Source organism: Podarcis bocagei (genome assembly GCF_964188305.1).
Source record: "Podarcis bocagei genome assembly, chromosome: 2".
Classification (NCBI taxonomy): Eukaryota; Metazoa; Chordata; class Lepidosauria; order Squamata; family Lacertidae; genus Podarcis; species Podarcis bocagei.
This window is the reverse complement of record NC_138126.1, coordinates 84,119,860-84,137,423: the sequence shown is the minus strand read 5'-3', so window position 1 is coordinate 84,137,423 and position 17,564 is coordinate 84,119,860. Positions and strand designations below refer to the sequence as shown.

Below are 17,564 nucleotides of genomic sequence, written 5' to 3'. Positions count from 1 at the left end.
TTTAGGGAAATAAAAAGACATTGGGAAGTTTGATTATGCATCCCTGCCTCATCAGGATGTCAAGTATCCAGTATGTCTTGTAGTGAATCCAACCATTGGTCCACCTCACACACAGTACTGCCTCCACTGACTGGCAGCAGCTCTCCAAACAAAGATCGCTTCTTACAGCCCTACCTTGAGATGCCAGGAATTAAATCTGGGGCCTTTTGCATGCAAAGCATGTGAGCTACCGCTGAGCTTTGCTATACCCCACCTCTGCCATTGCAGGAAGCATAGGTTTTTAAATGTTTAAAACACAGACATAAAACCTGAGCAGTTAAGCTTCCTATTTTTTTCATCCCCTCCATCCCTCCTAAAAATTATTGCTTGAGGGTTTTTTCATTTTTGTTTTAATTTCCGCTAACGGATAGTCAGACATTTGAGATACAGACCACCCGCTTTACTTTTTCTTATATAGTCTGCATATATACAAAATGAGTACAACAGGAACACATAAATGTACAAATCCAACATCTCCCAAAATAAAACTGTAACTTAATCTGTTGTTCTGTTTTACACTATAATAAATTTGTTAGCTTTGAGGATGCCACAAGAGGCTGTTGTTGTTGTTTAATGTCATCTAGCTTTACTAATTGCCAACTGGCCTTGCATTTAGAAAGCTAATGTGTCAGAGAAACAGTTCTAGGCTAGACCTCTCCCCGCATACTGTCCCTTATACTTCTACTCTATATACAGATCAATTCTAAGTCTAAGAAATATTCTATAGCCGGCATCGGTAGACTGCATGAGTTCATTGTTTATATGCATATGTAGAAAACAATTTCCCAACCATTTTGCCCCACCTTTATCAATTATGTCACAGAGCTATATTCCTAGAATCATTTCCACTTTGTTGAAAAAGGGGGTGCTGAGCAGACACAAATATTGCCTGAAAATCCTGCTCTCCCACTGAGTTTAAGTGAAGGAGTCACACTGGCATAATTCTGCAGCATCTTGCTGAACAGTATTAATAGCCTTTCACGATTGGTTCAGTCCATGGTTAAATTATATGCGTTCTGCTGTTTTGGCGAACACTACATGTTGACCCTCCCCCCTCCCAACAATCCCCAGAGAACAGAGTAACTCAGTACAAAAGGTTTGCATTAAATGTAATGAAACAAATGACAAAATCAATAAACCAGGAACTATGAGGCTATCATAAAAATGATGTAAACCCAGAGTTCACAATGGTTATAGAGCTATTTAAAATTGTAATTAAAACCAGCACAATTTTTTTCCTAGGATAAAAGCCTCCTTGACAGCCCCAAATATATGCTACAGGAAATCTTCAACAAATATATCCGAAGTTGGCATGAAGTCAGCATAAATTAGTCAAGGATCACCTCTAAGTGTACATTTTTGAGTCAAAGGGATAAAAAATTGAGAATGTTGGATTTTACATGATTTTTGAATCGCACTGCCATCTATTTAGTAAAGCTACACAGCTACACAACATACGGCACAGACCAAATTAATTTAGTTAAATGTTCCAATCAAGTGCCTGACAAGGAGATTTTGTTTAATATCAATGGCAGTAAATTTTGCTAAAGGTCAGCTTTAACCTCTTGTATTTATCTATCCTTACTATTCAACCTTTGACTTCTTTTGCTGCCCAGTTTTGGTGTAACTGAATGAAACATTAAACACAGTCATGCAACATTTAGTCATATGAATTATACTTAGTTGTGGAAACTATTCCTCTGAGCTAAAGTGACATTTTTCAGGCACCATTCCATTATAAACATTTGACTCCAGCATCAAACAAGGAAGGTAAAGAATGTTCCATTCAAGGTCATAGTTGAGCAGGTTAACATAACTGATGACAACAACTCAACAATAGCCAATGACCTTACAAAACCTCCTCTTCCCATTCTCCAAGTATAAAACTGAGGTCAATACAGTTGCACTTAGGACACAAAGGAAAGCTGAGTATCAGTCCTGAGCACAAAAAGCTCTAATCAAAAAGCTCTATCTGCAAGCCTAGGGAGCCGCGCCGGTCTCCCCAGGCTTGCGGAGAGGTGCGCGAAGCCCGGGGGCGCTCTTCAGCGCGCACCAGGCTTCGGAATGCAGGCAGCTCTGCGCTACCCTCCGGAGCCCCGCGTGGCTTCGCGCCGGGATCCGGAGGGTGGCGCGGAGCTGCAAGAAGCCCTGGAGCGCAGGCAGCTCCGCGCCACCCTCCGGAGCCCCGCGCGGCTTCGCACTGGGATCCGGAAGGTGGCACAGAGCTGCAGGAAGCCCTGGAGCACAGGTAGCTCCGCGCGGCTCCGCACCGGGATCCGGAGGGTGGCGCAGAGCTGCAGGAAGCCCTGGAGCGCAGGCAGCTCTGCGCCACCTTCCGGAGCCCCGCGCGGCTTTGCGCCGGGATCCGGAGGGTGGCGCAGAGCTGCAGGAAGCCCGGGAAAGCCTGCATTCGCCCCATAGGACGCACACACATTTCCCCTTCATTTTTGGAGGGGAAAAAGTGCGTCCTATAGGGCGAAAAATACGGTACATATACAATGGGCAGGGCGCAATCCATGTGTCAATTAATTTCCCATGCATTTCTTCCGATAAGAGCTCATATGCAGAAAGGGCAAAGGTCACAAAATCTGGAGCCAATATGAGCCAAACTGTAGTTATGGGTCATGTCTGAATCAGGCTGGATCTTCATGAAGCAGCTATACTGCCTTTGTTAACAGATGAAGCCAAATCAGTGTCAGATCCATGAAGCAGTGACTGAATTTGAACCAAGGTCATGACGCTCTGTAAGTGCTGCAAAGCAGAGTTGCTCTTGGTCCAAACTCTACTAATGCCTTGTCTTGATTCCACTCCTGTGCATAGACAGGCTTGATCATCTCCTTGCTCCCCTTCATTTTCCTCCGCCTACCCTTTGCTCTTAGTCTATCTGCAACCTTATAATATGCAGCTTCCTGGAAACAAAAGAAAAAGATGAAGAAAATAGTGGTGTGTAAATGTAAACAATATGCTTTTACTGCAGTTGTACGCACAGATACTTTATTACAGTGAGGCATGGGAACTAAAGGGTTGCAGCAAAGGCTTTACAGAAAAGTAGAAGATATTTGGAAGAAGTGACATCACACAAGTGTTTTAAAAAGTATATCCAAGTATAAGGGGAAGAAAGGGGTGGAGTCATTTGAGGGAGCAGGAGAAGGCTGAGGGTAATAGAAGTGGATGAATGATGGTCATGGGCAGGGATGTAGTGGGATAAAATAGCAGGGAAATAAACAGAGAAAGGCAATGGTGACCTTTCTGCTGAATTGAGGAACATGTGGTCACACTGATGAGGGTGCTGAATGATCCTGGCAGCAGAATGCTGGATGGAAGCAAGGGAGCTGAGGTGACATAAAGGAAGAGCAGAGAGGAGAATATTGTAGTGGTCAAGGTGAGGGATGACCAGGGTGACAAAGATAAAGCACCATATTAATAATAATAATAATAATAATAATAATAATAATAATAATAATAATAATAATAATAGAATGGATGCCTGGATTGGTAGGGACTAGGGAGAGAACCAAATGAGGACAAAATCATGGAGACATATCATAAAGAAAGTAAAGTAATATAAAATGATCCATTGTGTTGAAGCAACCCAAAGAGGTCAAGGAGTGTGCTCAGAAGGAGTAAGGCAGAAGAAGCCAACAACCATAAGTATGTCTGGGAGTGCCTAAGATGCTGTAGACTTATCTGTAATTCCAGCTCAAGGTTGGGTGCATTTTTATGTCTCCTGCTGGATAGCCAGAACCAGGTGTCACAGTTTGGAGTGACAGCTTCAGCAGTTCTAAGGTGAAGTTCCAATGGTACCCTTGAAGCTCTGAGCAGGGTTCAGGCTGGAGACTCTATAAAATCACAGCTCAAATGCCATTTCAGCATTTTCAGAGTGAACCTTCAATATGAACTACAGCTCTTTCTCAGTATGCCTCTTCATTTAAAAGGACCCAGCCTGTTGAATCTGAAGTATCAGTGGACAAGGGCTGTAGTTTCACCATGGCTTCTGAGTTGGAGGCCAAAGACAATACAACTTCCTTGGACTGGAGAGGTATTGACACAACAGGCTCCACTAGAACCAGTGCCTCTGATTCAGTATGTACATCTGTGGCTGGGCAATTTCCTCTCTCTGGCTTCACTGCCTGAAGAGGTGGAGTCTGAGCCCATGGTTACAACTGTCATGCTTTTTATAATCTATCTATAACTGCTCAACTCTCTGTAGCCTCTCTTTATGTGAGTAGTTTTATACTATCTCCAGTGGCTTATCCAAGGTTTCCTGCCCCATAGGCTGCTGCTGCAAACCACTGACAAGGTTACTCTGTCAAGGGAAGAACATAGCTTCCTGGCCGCTTGAGTGAAGATTGCCCTTTTTAAAAAGCTTTCTTGTTAGGAGTATTACGGCATCCAAGAAGTTTATGATCAAATTCCTGAAATTTCTACTGCACATGCTGATAACGGGGATGTTTCATTTCCAACAAAGATTTTCAGATGCAGCAGCAGCAAGGCAGCATCAGAAAAGGTAGTCTCAGTGTACAGATTATCACTGTTCTGGGTTCACTGAGGTATGAATCTTGGCCTTGCAGATGCATTGTTTAAAACCACAGTATCATCATCCTTTGTGCTTCTTCTGACTAGATGTTTCACAATTCCAGAAATTGTGAACAGGAATCAAATGGGGATAAGATTTGGAGAGTGAGCGAGGAAGAGGGCGCCATAATGCTGGAAACAAGCAGCAGAAGGCTTAAAGCAGTTTACAAAAGATTCTTGTAAGAAAAGTGTTTTAAAGTCAAGTATCAGGTGAGAGACAACTGAATGTCCCAGCTTGAAGTGTCTCCCACTGGTAGGTATAGACAGGGTCTCTGAGAGGAATTATCAGGGGGTACAAAGTTTCTTTTGTGCCCCTTCCATTCTCAATTAGTCATTCCGTTTCTACCCACTATAGGTTTATGCCATGAGGTGCAGCCTATAAAATCAAAAGGGATATGGAAGACAAGAGAGGGGTTGAGTGGAGCGTTCTGTTGATTTCTGGCATTTAAAGGCCTTATGCTCTCATACTTCCTCCATGATAAATATAAATAAATATCAATAAATTAAAAGAGGATCAGAGATAAGAAAGAACATTTGATTTGAACCTCTTTGTTTATGCTACAATACAGAAGGAGAAAGAATTCACATTGGAACATCCTTTTATATTGCAATGCAGATCAGATCATCAGAAGACATTAATATTAGTATAAAAAAGGTAGATAAACTTACTACTTATTTTTTAAAAAGAGCTTTACTGACCTTTTGTGTAACATTTGGAAACGGATAAGCAAGTCTGTACTCGGTTAACAATTTCAACAGATCTAATGGCTTTAACTGTACATTTACAAAATTAGCTTTATGTACTGAGGGTGAATGTTGCATTTCTTTTCCAAAATTATCACCACCAAGGTCAGCAGGATATTGCTATGATAAAGATAAAGCTTTTCTCTCCACATCACTTTCAGATATGGCAAGATATTTCTACAAGAAATCAGATATTTCTGCCAACTGCTTAACGGCACTGAAGTGGACAGTTAATCCTGTTACAACATTGTCTACTAAAATGTGAAGAACACACTTATGAAGTATCATCTGCGTCATTCATTTCTTCCAAGTTAGCCTCTGCCAGGTGTCACACAGCCATGACCTCTTGACCTTAATTCCATCACATCTACAGGAGAGTTTTATTTCTATATTTTGGTTTGACACAACCAAATTGGCTTCATTCCACATTCATTTCCAGTTGTTTTGAAGTTTTATCTATGATTGCTACTTCAGCATCCAGTGTGGTATCCCTAGCTTGGATGACCCTGTTGCAAATATCTATAACAGCTAATATTTTGTACCACACGGCTAACATTAACACAGACAAGAGATATTGCATAAAATAAAACAAAACACCATGGACTTCATTTCTTGTTTTGGCTGTCAAATTTAGTTCTAGGAGGTGTTTCAGTGCTCATTTAATGTCAGGCAAGTGAGCTGTAAAAGTCTTTACACATTCAACACTATATGCCCATCCAATTTCAGACATACCATGAAGAGAACCAATACAGTTTTGTAGTAATTCCCACCACTTAGGGCTGCAACTGAACAGATGGGAAACAGTTTGAATTGTTCTGGGAAAGGTTATTGCTTCAAGTATGTATTCAGCAGCCGCACTTCCACATAAGTTGAGTGTGTGACAACTGCAAGATAAAAAAACTGCTGTCGAATGTTGTTCTTATATTTTTGCAGGTGTACTGTTGTGTTTTTTTAGCCATATTTGTATAATAATAATAATGATAATAATAATAATAATAATAATTTATTTATACCCCACCCATCTGGCTGGGTTTCCTCAGCCATTATTATAGGCATGAACTCTTACAATCACTGAAAGGAATAGCATGTGCTTTCAGTGTATCAATTATCAACAAGCAATTTCTTGTTGCGACAATCTGCAAACTTAAAAAAGCTTTATTGAATCTCAACCCTTGATTCTTTTAAAAGTACTTATCTCAAAATAAATGTTGCTTGTTCAATATGGGAAGAATCTGGTGTTGATGTCCCAGAACTCCTGTCCCAGAAAACAGGTGCCTTTCTAGTTCTCACCAAGCTAGGTAACATTCTCTGTGGCTATTGCCTTTCTCATGCTTTGGGGTCATGTGGGGAAGTTTCTACCACTTCCCATTAGAATGCCAGGTTTCAGCAGATCCCAGTGCAGACATAGAAGTGCTAGTCTCTTGACTGTCTTGTGCCAAGATAATTGATATAGAAAGTAATGTAAAGCTTGTTTCTGTTGACTCCAGACAAGCCACTCTCTTACATGTAGCTCTCATTAGTGCTATGAAATTTCAGTTTGCTTTCTGGGAAAACTTCATTGCAGTAACAGGAAGTACCCTTAAAACTGTTGTGGGGGGGGGGAACCATATGTCTCACCCTTGAAAGACTAACCAGAGTATCCCAATAGCTCCCTGCTGCCCCAAGATTCCCAAGCATTGCAATTAAAGGCTGAAAAATCGTAGAGTTTGAAGGGATCCCAAGGGTCATCTAGTCCACCCTCCTGCAATGCAGGAATCCTCAGTTGAAGCATCCATGACAGATGGTCATCCAACCTCCAAGGTTTAAAAACCTCCAAGGAAGGAGAATCCACAACCTCCAAAGGGAGTCTATTTCACTGTCGAACAATTCTTACTGTCAGAAAGTTCTTTTTGGTGTTTAGTTGGAATCTCCTTTTTTGTAACTTGAAGCCATTGGGTCAGGTCCTACCCTTCGGAGCAGGAGAAAACAAGTTTACTCCATCTTCCATGTGACGGCCCTTAAGATATTTGAAGATGGCTATAATCTCTCCTCTTTTCGAGGCTAAACATACTCAGCTTCTTCAAACATTCAATTATTAGTTTGTAAAACTGTTACTTTGATTGTTTTATGTTCCAGAATATGCTTTTGAGACCAACATTAGAGGCCTGAAAACCTCTTTACATTCTAAGTGGATGAAGAAATTAAAAGTAAAAGATTGCAGTAAAATCTTATTTAGAAGATTGCTTTATGCAGAGGAGTCATCCTCAGACCAACATGAGGAGCATGTATTTCAATCAATCATAGTTTTTAATGATGTAATTATGAAATAGGTGCTTTTAGTATTCATAATTAGGTGTTGAACAGATGGTGAAGGATGAGATTAATCCATTCATTAAATTAACTTATGCTAGATGTAATTTTTCTTATAGGAAGTTTCAACTTGGTGACATAATTTTAATAGTATAGTAATAGGCCTAGCTATTGAATTGCTGTGAAAGTTAAAGTGACAGGCAAAGGGTTATTTCCTGAATTCATTAAGATCTACAACTGATTTAATACCACTAGAAGGAGTAACAGGCTTCTTTAACCTACAGTATTGCTTAAAACTAGGCAACGTATATGAGGTGACATATGTGACTTCTTTTAAAGATTCCAGAAATCTGTCCTATGTTTCCATAAAGCACAGTTTTATTGTATATTGGAATCTGTGAACGATCTCCCCCCATAAATATCTGAGGGAGAACTCTACAGCACTTCAGAGACCCAGCTGCAGTAACTTGGCAAAAGAAAAAGGACACCCATTTGTGGCACCCAGATTGTACAATTGGCTCCTGAGGCAGGGTATGCCTAACCCCATCTCTGACTATCTTTCAGTGGATAGTGAAGAAAATTTAATTCCATCATGCTTTTAGTTAAATACTAACTTGTTCACAATGCTTTCACTACTGCTGTTATAACAATTTGCTGTTTGCTTTAATCGTAGTTACATTGGTCTTGTTTCTAAATCGTGAACTGACTTTAACAGAGATAAGTTGTCATTATTAATAATGAATACTACAATGCTCAAGGAATGTCAACATCATAATACACTAATTTATTCTGGGGAATTAAAAAAATTATTAAAGTATATTTGCAGTCTATAGTACGTTAAGAAATATTTTCACAAATTGGTATCCGGCACTAGATTTATTTTTAGCAACACATATATAAAACCGAAGTAGTATAGTGAAGACAGGACTGCCTGGCGTGCTCTGGTCCATGGGGTCATGAAGAGTCGGACACAACTAAACGACTAAACAACAACAACAACAACAAGTAGTATAGTTGAAAAATGCACTATTTTAGAACAAATAATCCCTGCTCTGAATTATTTTTTTAAAAAAACAAAAGGCATATTATAGATATAAAAAAAATGCCCTCCAGTTTAAATTTGTGCATATATTAAAACTAAAAATACAGAGAGAAGATTAGCATGTAATTTAACATCAGGCACACAGAACATTTAAGAGATGGAATAATAAAAAGAATCAACACCAGGAATTACCTGTATATGTCATAGTAAACCAGTTAAGAGTTGGAATGGAACTTTCCAGTTGACAATTTAGCTGTTTGCAAGGTGTTAGGCAAGTCATTCTAGCTCAGCAACAATGGTCTTTTGAAAAATGTGGAAAGTAATATTTGCCTACTTTTATGGGGCTATTGTAAAGACTACTAAAATAAAGTATTTGAATCATTTTGCAAATTTAGAAAATACTATTACAGGTATTACTATCTGAACAGAGGAGGGCAGCATACAGTTCACTAGGCTGAATTTGCAGAGGACTTCTGCACTTATGGAATTATGAGTCAACTACATTATTCACTTATACCATCAAGTGATGTGATGTTCCACTAATAGTGCAATCCTATATATTTGTATTCAGAAGTAAGTCCTATTGAGTTCCATGGGACTTACTACCAGGTAAGTGAGTGTAGTACTGCAGCCCTTTGTTTTTCTGTAGCCGCAGGATGAGCTAGCCCAAGACATCATAGTACCTCGGGTGGAAAATCCTAAAGGTTTCATTAAAATACTATATGTTCCAATTACAATAAACATGCAATATTAAGCTAAACAAATTATCAGCCTGCTCTCTTTGATGAAACATCTGCTGTCTCAGGCAATTGACCTGTGAAAGACAATGGAATCTTGGAAGAGTGTGCTTATGTTTAATGCAAATGTGAGAGCATGGAAGTGGACCAGTGATTTCTAGGCATGGAAACCATTTCCATGTATGCCTCTGGTCCTCAAATACCTAAGAGCAGTAGCATATAATAATTCATATTCAGCCCAAGTTCTATTGTAGATGTGACTTACAAATTCTTCACATCGGTAATGCCTCGAAAAGCCTTTCTTGGGATGCCTTGAATCTGGTTTTCACTTAAGTCCCTAAAGAAAAGAAAATACACACTTATTAGGGACAAATAAACAAAAAACACACAATGACATAGAGAAATGCTCACAGCTGTAGACAACTTAGAGATGGATAGAAATAGTTGCACATTTACTGTATTTCAGCAGGTTAAGTGTTGAAGTGATTGTTGGGAAGGCTTTAACATTTCCATGAACTGTGGATACTGTATATGGCTATTATGGGATGACATAGCTAATGGAACTGCAGATTCTTATTCCTATGTGTTTGGATTAAATATTATACAAAATTTACCCTCACAGATGTTAAAAGCATTTTTTCAAATTTGTCTGTGCCTTTACAAGCCTTTTTTATTATTACAGATTAACATTATCAAGGACGTGAACTGTAGGGGGAACACACCTGGGATAGCATAGAAAGACAACAAATACAACAGATAAAGTAATGTGTAGTGCAATCCTATAGATGTTTACTCTGAAGCAAGCCGTACTGAGTTCAATTAGATTTGTTCCTCAGTACTGTATATGTACATAGGACTTACTAAAAGAGCGTACTGTAGCCTTACAGAACAAATCTCTCAGTAACCCCTTGTCTCACCGCTCTTTGAGATACAATGAGTACAGAACAAAGTGGGATCAAAGTGATTAAAACTGTTTCAATAAATACAAATTAAGAGTCTTAGGAATTTCAGTATGTTCCAAGAAGAAAGAGAAAAGTATTAAGTATGAGAAAAGTAAATATCATGGAATTGTGGAGTTGGAAGGGACCCGAGGGTCATCTAGCCCAGCCCCCTGCAATGCAGGAATCTCAACTAAAGCATCCAAGACAGATGGCCAACCAACCTCTACTTAAAAGCCTCCAAGGAAGGAGAGCCCACCACTTCTTGTGGGGGGTATGTTCCACGAATGAAAAGCTCTTACTGTCAGAAAGTTCTTTCTGATGTTGGTTGGAATCTCCTTTCTTGTAACTTGAATCCATTTGTTCTGGTCCTAGCCTCCAGAGCAGGAGAAAATCCTCATGTGACAGCCCTTTAGATATCTGACGATGGCTATCATATCTCCTTTCAATCTCCTCTTTAATAAAATCTCAGCATTCCCCTCTACTTAATATTTGTGGCCTAATACATACATAAACTGTAGTTCATAAAAAGAACAAAACAGTTACCCAAGAGCATTGCAAAATTAAGCAAATTGCTCTTATTAACATCCAAAGGAAACCTTTGTTTTTAATAAAATAATTGGACAGCCTCTGGCTAATTAAACAATCTATGCCCTTTTAAACTCAGAGTATTATTGTTTTGTTTGTTATTATGTTATGTATTTTGTGCTTTTATATTGTACACTGGCCTATGATCTTCAGATGAAGGGTGGTATAGAAAAATAAAAAATAAAAAATGGGATAGAGCTTAGTAAACCGTTTTTTTAAGGGATGTACAAATTGTTCATCCTAAAGCCAGACTGCTCAACTGGGTAGTATTCATTATAATGCACCCCATGCAACCCCCCACCCACCTTTAAAGTAAATGCTGCATTGTAAGGTGAACCTCCATCAAATTGATTTTATTGAAAAACAAGCATTGTGACTCTGAATGAGAGCACCACACAGAAAACCCACACTGACATCTTAGGTCAAGCTGTGTCACCCAGGGCTTTCTTCTGTTTTCCATCAGGATGATGGTCCATTCGACCCCCACCCTAAATGTCTTTGTCAGACTAATTCAATTTATGCTAGTCATCTAGTCTACACCAATTCCTCTCGGTAGCAAAATTGTTCTCTCAGACAGACACACAAATGGCCATGCAGAATACTATATTGTTTTCTAAAAGACATGTTTCACTTTCCAAAATTATGCAACAGTGACTAGTAAGGTATCTTCCTCTTCCATTCTTTCCCCTTCTGTTCTTCAGTGTTTAATACTGAAATATTAAATGCTTTGTGGAAGATCTTTATTCTGTGTTACAAAGGGAAATGTGGGGTGGGAGAAGTCAATTTTTAAAGACAAACATACAGTACTATGGTATGATACATACTACTTAGAGAGAAATCAACTGGTTTAAAATAGAAACATCAATTGAGAGTTACCAATGATAACAAAATGAGATAAATGAAGCAAGCATTCACCCTAAGCAGAACACAAGAAAATCAAATTTGTCCTTGAAAAATGTGCATTTTCTATTACTGCAAGCAGAGTGAAAAGGTAGCAAACTTGTGCTTTAAAGCAATGTTTCTAGTATTCTAGCATACAAAGATAATTTATATTATTGATGTCTCTTTTATCCCTCTACTCTGTCTTTTCTACAGCTATCCAAGAACGCAAGAGATTGCAGGAAATTAATCTTGCTCAGAAAAAAATAAATCTGCTTGTAACTTACATTCACTTTATCTTCTACTGAGGTACTATTCTCTGGCTAACAGGGCACCCTCTACAAATCTCCAGGATTGTGTGCAGATTTCATAAATAAATCTCATAGTCTGACAACCTGACATTGTCAAGGTGTTGTTGCAGCAATGTAGAGGTTTCAGCTGCAAGCTGCATTTATGTAGCTGCCCATTCACTATTACAAGTATGCACTGTTGTGTATGTTTTGAAGTTTTTGATCTCGTTTTTGATACCAGCATTCCAAATCACTCTTAAAGACTTTCTAGGAGCAAGTCAGTTGCCATCAGATTCACCCAACGCACAGAAGTATCTTTGGCCATATTAACAGCTTTCCGTTTTCTGAAACATGCTGTCAGTTTCTTAAATATTTTTTCTTAAGGCCACTAAGGAAGCAGTATCCAACCATAATATATAGCTATTTGTTCAACTGTTCAACATTTGTGATACTATTACTATTTCAATTTATAATCCTAAAACGCATTAGGATGAGAATGTCCTTTAAAGAAATTGAGGGATAGGGATTTTGTGTGGAGGTGTTAAATGTTAATCTGTAAAAAATCTTAGAATACTGATAAGGGGGTAATATAAAGGCCAAGGATAAAGCTTCAGTCCAGCTATTTCATTCTTTTACTTCTTTACAGAGAGATAGAATTTATCCTACATCCATGCACAAGACTGAGATTTGACATCAGTAAAACAAACAGCAGGGTTATCATATTAGATATGAATAGTCTTCACACTGATTAGCTACAAAATCAGTGCTAGAAGCACTAAAATAAATGCCTGCTTTTCTAATTTCAAAAAAGAGTGGCTATTATTGCTTTGCACCAGTACACAATGGGCACAGTCCTTCCGTATAATTAGCCGGTGAAGAAAATATTTAAGTTTGTATTAAGAATGTAACATATTGCAGGCAGAGCAATATGATCAACAACTTTGACATACACACCCACTCCAGCCCTTCCACTATCCTTTCATTTGTTGAACACCAAGACTGAGAAGGAATTCTGGAAAGTTTAAAATATGTTGTGATATTACTTGGTCATAAGAGAAGTATCATATTTCAGTTTAGTTCCTAAATTTATTTTTGTTTTCTAAATATCTATATTTCCCAACAGAAACAGCAATTAAGGCACACAGGTAATTAGATGCTGCTTTTGCATACAACACTAACAGCAGGTTGTATACAACAGTGCTTTTCCATTCATGGAATGCTCTTTGATTCATTGGATGCATCTATGGATGGAAGGGAGACCATTTTTGCCACAGCCCTGTATGCAGCCTCCCTTTTGCTGCAAACAATTTGGGCACTCTCTAGAACTGTGTGGGATTGCTGGGATGGGGGGAAACAGAAAGACCAAACTTGCAAAACACCCTCCCTTCTCTTCTGCTTACAGAAGCCTGGATGAAAGAGCCTTCTGTGAATGGAATTCTAGTATTGGACACAATCCAGCAATACTAACATTCCTTTGGGGCCTGAATAGAAAGAACATCAATGAAACAGATCCCAGCCAATGCAGGACTTACTTACAGGATTATAACTTGGCATATGCGACTTCTGAACAATAAAATCCTCAGCCATGTTACAGTCATATGTATATCTACCAACAGGAGATACAGTAAATTGACCGAAACTAGAAACTGGGTGATTTCTTTGCTGCTCTGCTGGAAACTACTCCACTTTAAAAATTACATTAATTAAAAAATAAATAAATTCAGGAGGTTATCTGAACTGAAGAAGTCTTATAAAGATAAGGAAAATGTTGATAATAATAATGCAACATTGTGATCAAGTAATTTTAAAACATTATAAAATAAAATGTCCTTGAACTTTTAAAAGTTATTCCTATTATGCAAACATCCTTCTACCCCTCCCCCAATACTGTCTATGATACACCTTGTCAGATTCTCTGCAGTGTTAACTTGGCAGGCAACTCTTACACAGTGCAAAAAAAAAAACAAATTACCAACCATGACTACTTATCTTACCACTGTGAAGGTTGTGTATAACTTTAATTAATATACTTAAATGCTCCCATTCCATAGGTATGACTCTATTTTCAAGCCCATTTTATTTTGCTTGGAAGAAATGCGTAAACAGCTTGTATACCAGAAGCACCTGCGATGTCACAAATATGACCCAAGCATGAGATAGAACTGCTCTTTTGGTTTGTTTAATTGCAGTCTTCAACAATAAACATTAACACAACCTTTAAACACATTAATAGCAAGACAAAATGATTCCCCCCAACTCACCATACAGTTATCAACATCTATAGCCTTTTTGTCCACCACCTTGGTCTCTGTGAGTACTAGTAGCACTAACTTTGCAACAATAGTGACTGTGCAAAGCAACCACTAAAATAGGATATAATTATTTATGACATCTGGTGTCACAATGTCCTGCTTTCACCCTAAAGAGCATTGATTAAAATATAATGAAATCTCTCACAGGATTGTTATATCTTCTGCATTCAATGTCAACACCTTTCTCTCTTGACATATAACTTTGTGGGAGGGGGAGCAACACCTGGAAATACATAGGCAATTATGGTCTATGCAACAGCGGTGAAAAAACAAATATATACTAAAGAAAATATATATGAAATACCTTATGGATACGTGAAACAAGCCTTGGCCCTACGGCATACCACAAAGATTGTACAGTGTGATTATTATCAGGCTTCTCACTTAATAGCACACAACTAGGCAAAAAAATAAAAAAGTGTGGGTGTGTTCTTGCTATTTAAAAGCATTAAAGCGTCTTCTGACATTCCAAGGTTTATTCCTGGAGAAGACAAGGGCAGAACTCCGATTAATCAGCAAATGTCTTGGCTCAGCACTCTGTAAGAATATTTATTTACATAATAGCACTCCCAAAAATTAACTGGACTCTCTTCTGAGTTGCCATCAAACATGTTATTGGATTGCAGATTGACAATGTCAGCTCATACAATTAAATTAAGTATAGAAGAGTAGCTGATGGCTGGTGGGGTGGGCGGGAGGAGACCACATGGTTAATAGGCTCATATAAAAGTTCACATCTTCCAGTTTTTGTTTACTTACTGCTAGGAACAATGTAAGGGAGAAAAAGTGGTCCCAAGACAATTAACTATTATCACATCTGGGGGGGGGGGGAGTGGGGAGAAACTGTAGCGCTACCATAATGTATCTGTCTAAAGTCTATTCTACATGTAAAAGTCTGGAAAAATATCTATTCCAGCTAATGTGTTTGTTTAAAGATAGCACATGCCTGAAATCCTTGATGTATGAAAAGCCAAGTGGTCTGCTGCCAACATTAGAAAGTCTTTAAAATCTAATTGTGGAAGGAATATAGTTTCCAGCAGCCGCTTAAAGTGAGTAGTTCACTTCAGTAAACATTTCTAAGCAAGATTTTACACTACCACTCTCCCTGCCTGCATTCAAAGGCACTTCATTATGGGAGAACTATCAACACAGACCAAAACAAATACATCAATGGAAAGAAACTTGTCTCAAACTGTTGAAGCAGACAAGAGCTATTATATGTTCTCATTTTTCAGACTACATAGGACTACAGTGTCATAGGTTACAATGTCTACAACTAATGTCAGAGCAATACATTTAACTTATTCAGATCATAAAAGAATACATTATCCCAGAGCACTTATCTACTAAAATCTATTAAGGTTTTTAAAAGAAGCAAAGTAATTTTTTGGTGTCCTTTGAAGGAGGCAGGCACACTTCATGTATCTTGCCAAACTATCGTTACAGAAGCTTACCTATGTTTTGATATGATGTTTAAATTGAAAACCATTGTTTGGAATCATACTGAAAATCAAAATAATAAACCATGGTCTGAGGACTGCACAGAACAGGCCTTTTTAAAATCAATACCATGATTTGCAGTATTACTTTTTTGTGCCAATTATATATTAATTGATATTATTTTGATTTGTTATGGCTACTTTTCATGTACACTTTTTTTTAAATAAAAAAATAAGGCATATACAGAGCACGACTGAAAGACTGTGCATGGATGTCGTGGAAAGGCTCATGACACTTTAAGCAATAGGTTAGCTCTTGGAGTCAAATTCACAAACTTACTTAAAGACAACGTGCACATTAAAATTCCCTGCCTTAACTATCATCTCCTACTTCACAAACAGAACTTAAAAGGTATAAATTTTAAATGCCTTAAGTATGCATAAGGATAATTGATTGCATATTCCTTTAAAAAATGCAGACATAAAAAAGAGATTTTAATTTTCTAGCAGAAAAGAGAATCTGATAAGATTCCATTTGTGACCTGGTGCTTAAAGCTATAGTTACATTGCCAATTCAGTACACACTTCAACAATTTCAGGAACAAGTATTACTGTTTAACGAGGATACTTGCTATATTATATTATTGCTTTTATTTAAATTTCTATACCACCTTTCATCCGAAGATCACAGGGTGGTTAATTTTATTCCATTAGTTTCAATGCACCAAGAGTTCTAGCCTGCTACATGCAGTACTCTCTGTCGCATGTTCTCTCTCTCTCTCTCTCTCTCTCTCTCTCTCTCTCTCTCTCTCTCTCTCTCTCCCCTGTAACATATCCAGAAAGGATTAAATGCAAATACCTTCTATAAATTATTAGGAATATTGTTGCAGGGAAATGTACTTTAAAACATGATGGTTTGCTATGAAAATGTGTATGCACAAGATAGAGACTTCATTTTATAAGAAGTTACTATTTGCAAACAAAAAATTTAACTATATGTCAGCAACTTTGAAATATCTATAAACTAAAACAGGTGTCAAATTTGATAGTTAAGTACACATTAATTTTTCAACAGCCTTCACAACATAAGTAGAAACAACACATCACACCATTATCAGGTAAATGTTTGTTAAGTTTATTACAGGGCTTATGAGAACTGGGGACAGACCACCAGCATACTGTTTTCCCCAGTGCAACATTTATTTTAATCCTTTTTAGACACCAGGCATCTATACTAAAGTGTTAGAATAAATAGTTAAGAAAGGTGTTAAAGATATAGAACAGAGCAAGGGTATTTCCGAACAAGCTAACTCTCATGCATAATACAGCTTTCTATGCAGTGAACTTCTGCAAGTCTACACTTAAAAACTGCAAGCATCTTCAAAATGTGAGAATAAAATTTCCAAGCACATAGTTAATGTTCAAATGGCAGAATATATTGATTCTCTGCCCATCTCTGAGTATCTTAAGTTTACCCAGAAGACTATTTGATTTAATTAAGTTGGTGCTTTATTAATATATATATTCCTCTATTGATCATAAGAGAAGCTGACGCATGTTTGAGTCAGGCATACATCAGATCCATTTAATGGACCTCCACTTAGGAGAGTGGTTGGCTCTAAATCAAGGTAAATGGGAGCAAGTGCTCCTTTGGGATGGCATGGCTTAGCTGAATCTATAACATTTTTACAG

The 17,564-nt window shown here is 38.0% G+C and overlaps 1 protein-coding gene across 2 annotated transcripts in view; it reads right to left on the bottom strand.

Annotated features, from left to right (window-relative positions):
• SLIT3 (slit guidance ligand 3) overlaps nt 1-17,564 on the bottom strand; it is a 422,071-nt gene that overhangs the window by 190,788 nt on the left and 213,719 nt on the right. For both annotated transcript variants that reach the window (XM_081184726.1, XM_081184725.1), the window contains exon 5: nt 9,692-9,763. In XM_081184726.1, the coding sequence (XP_081040852.1) occupies nt 9,692-9,763 (72 nt within the window). The remainder of the gene's footprint in view (nt 1-9,691; nt 9,764-17,564) is intronic.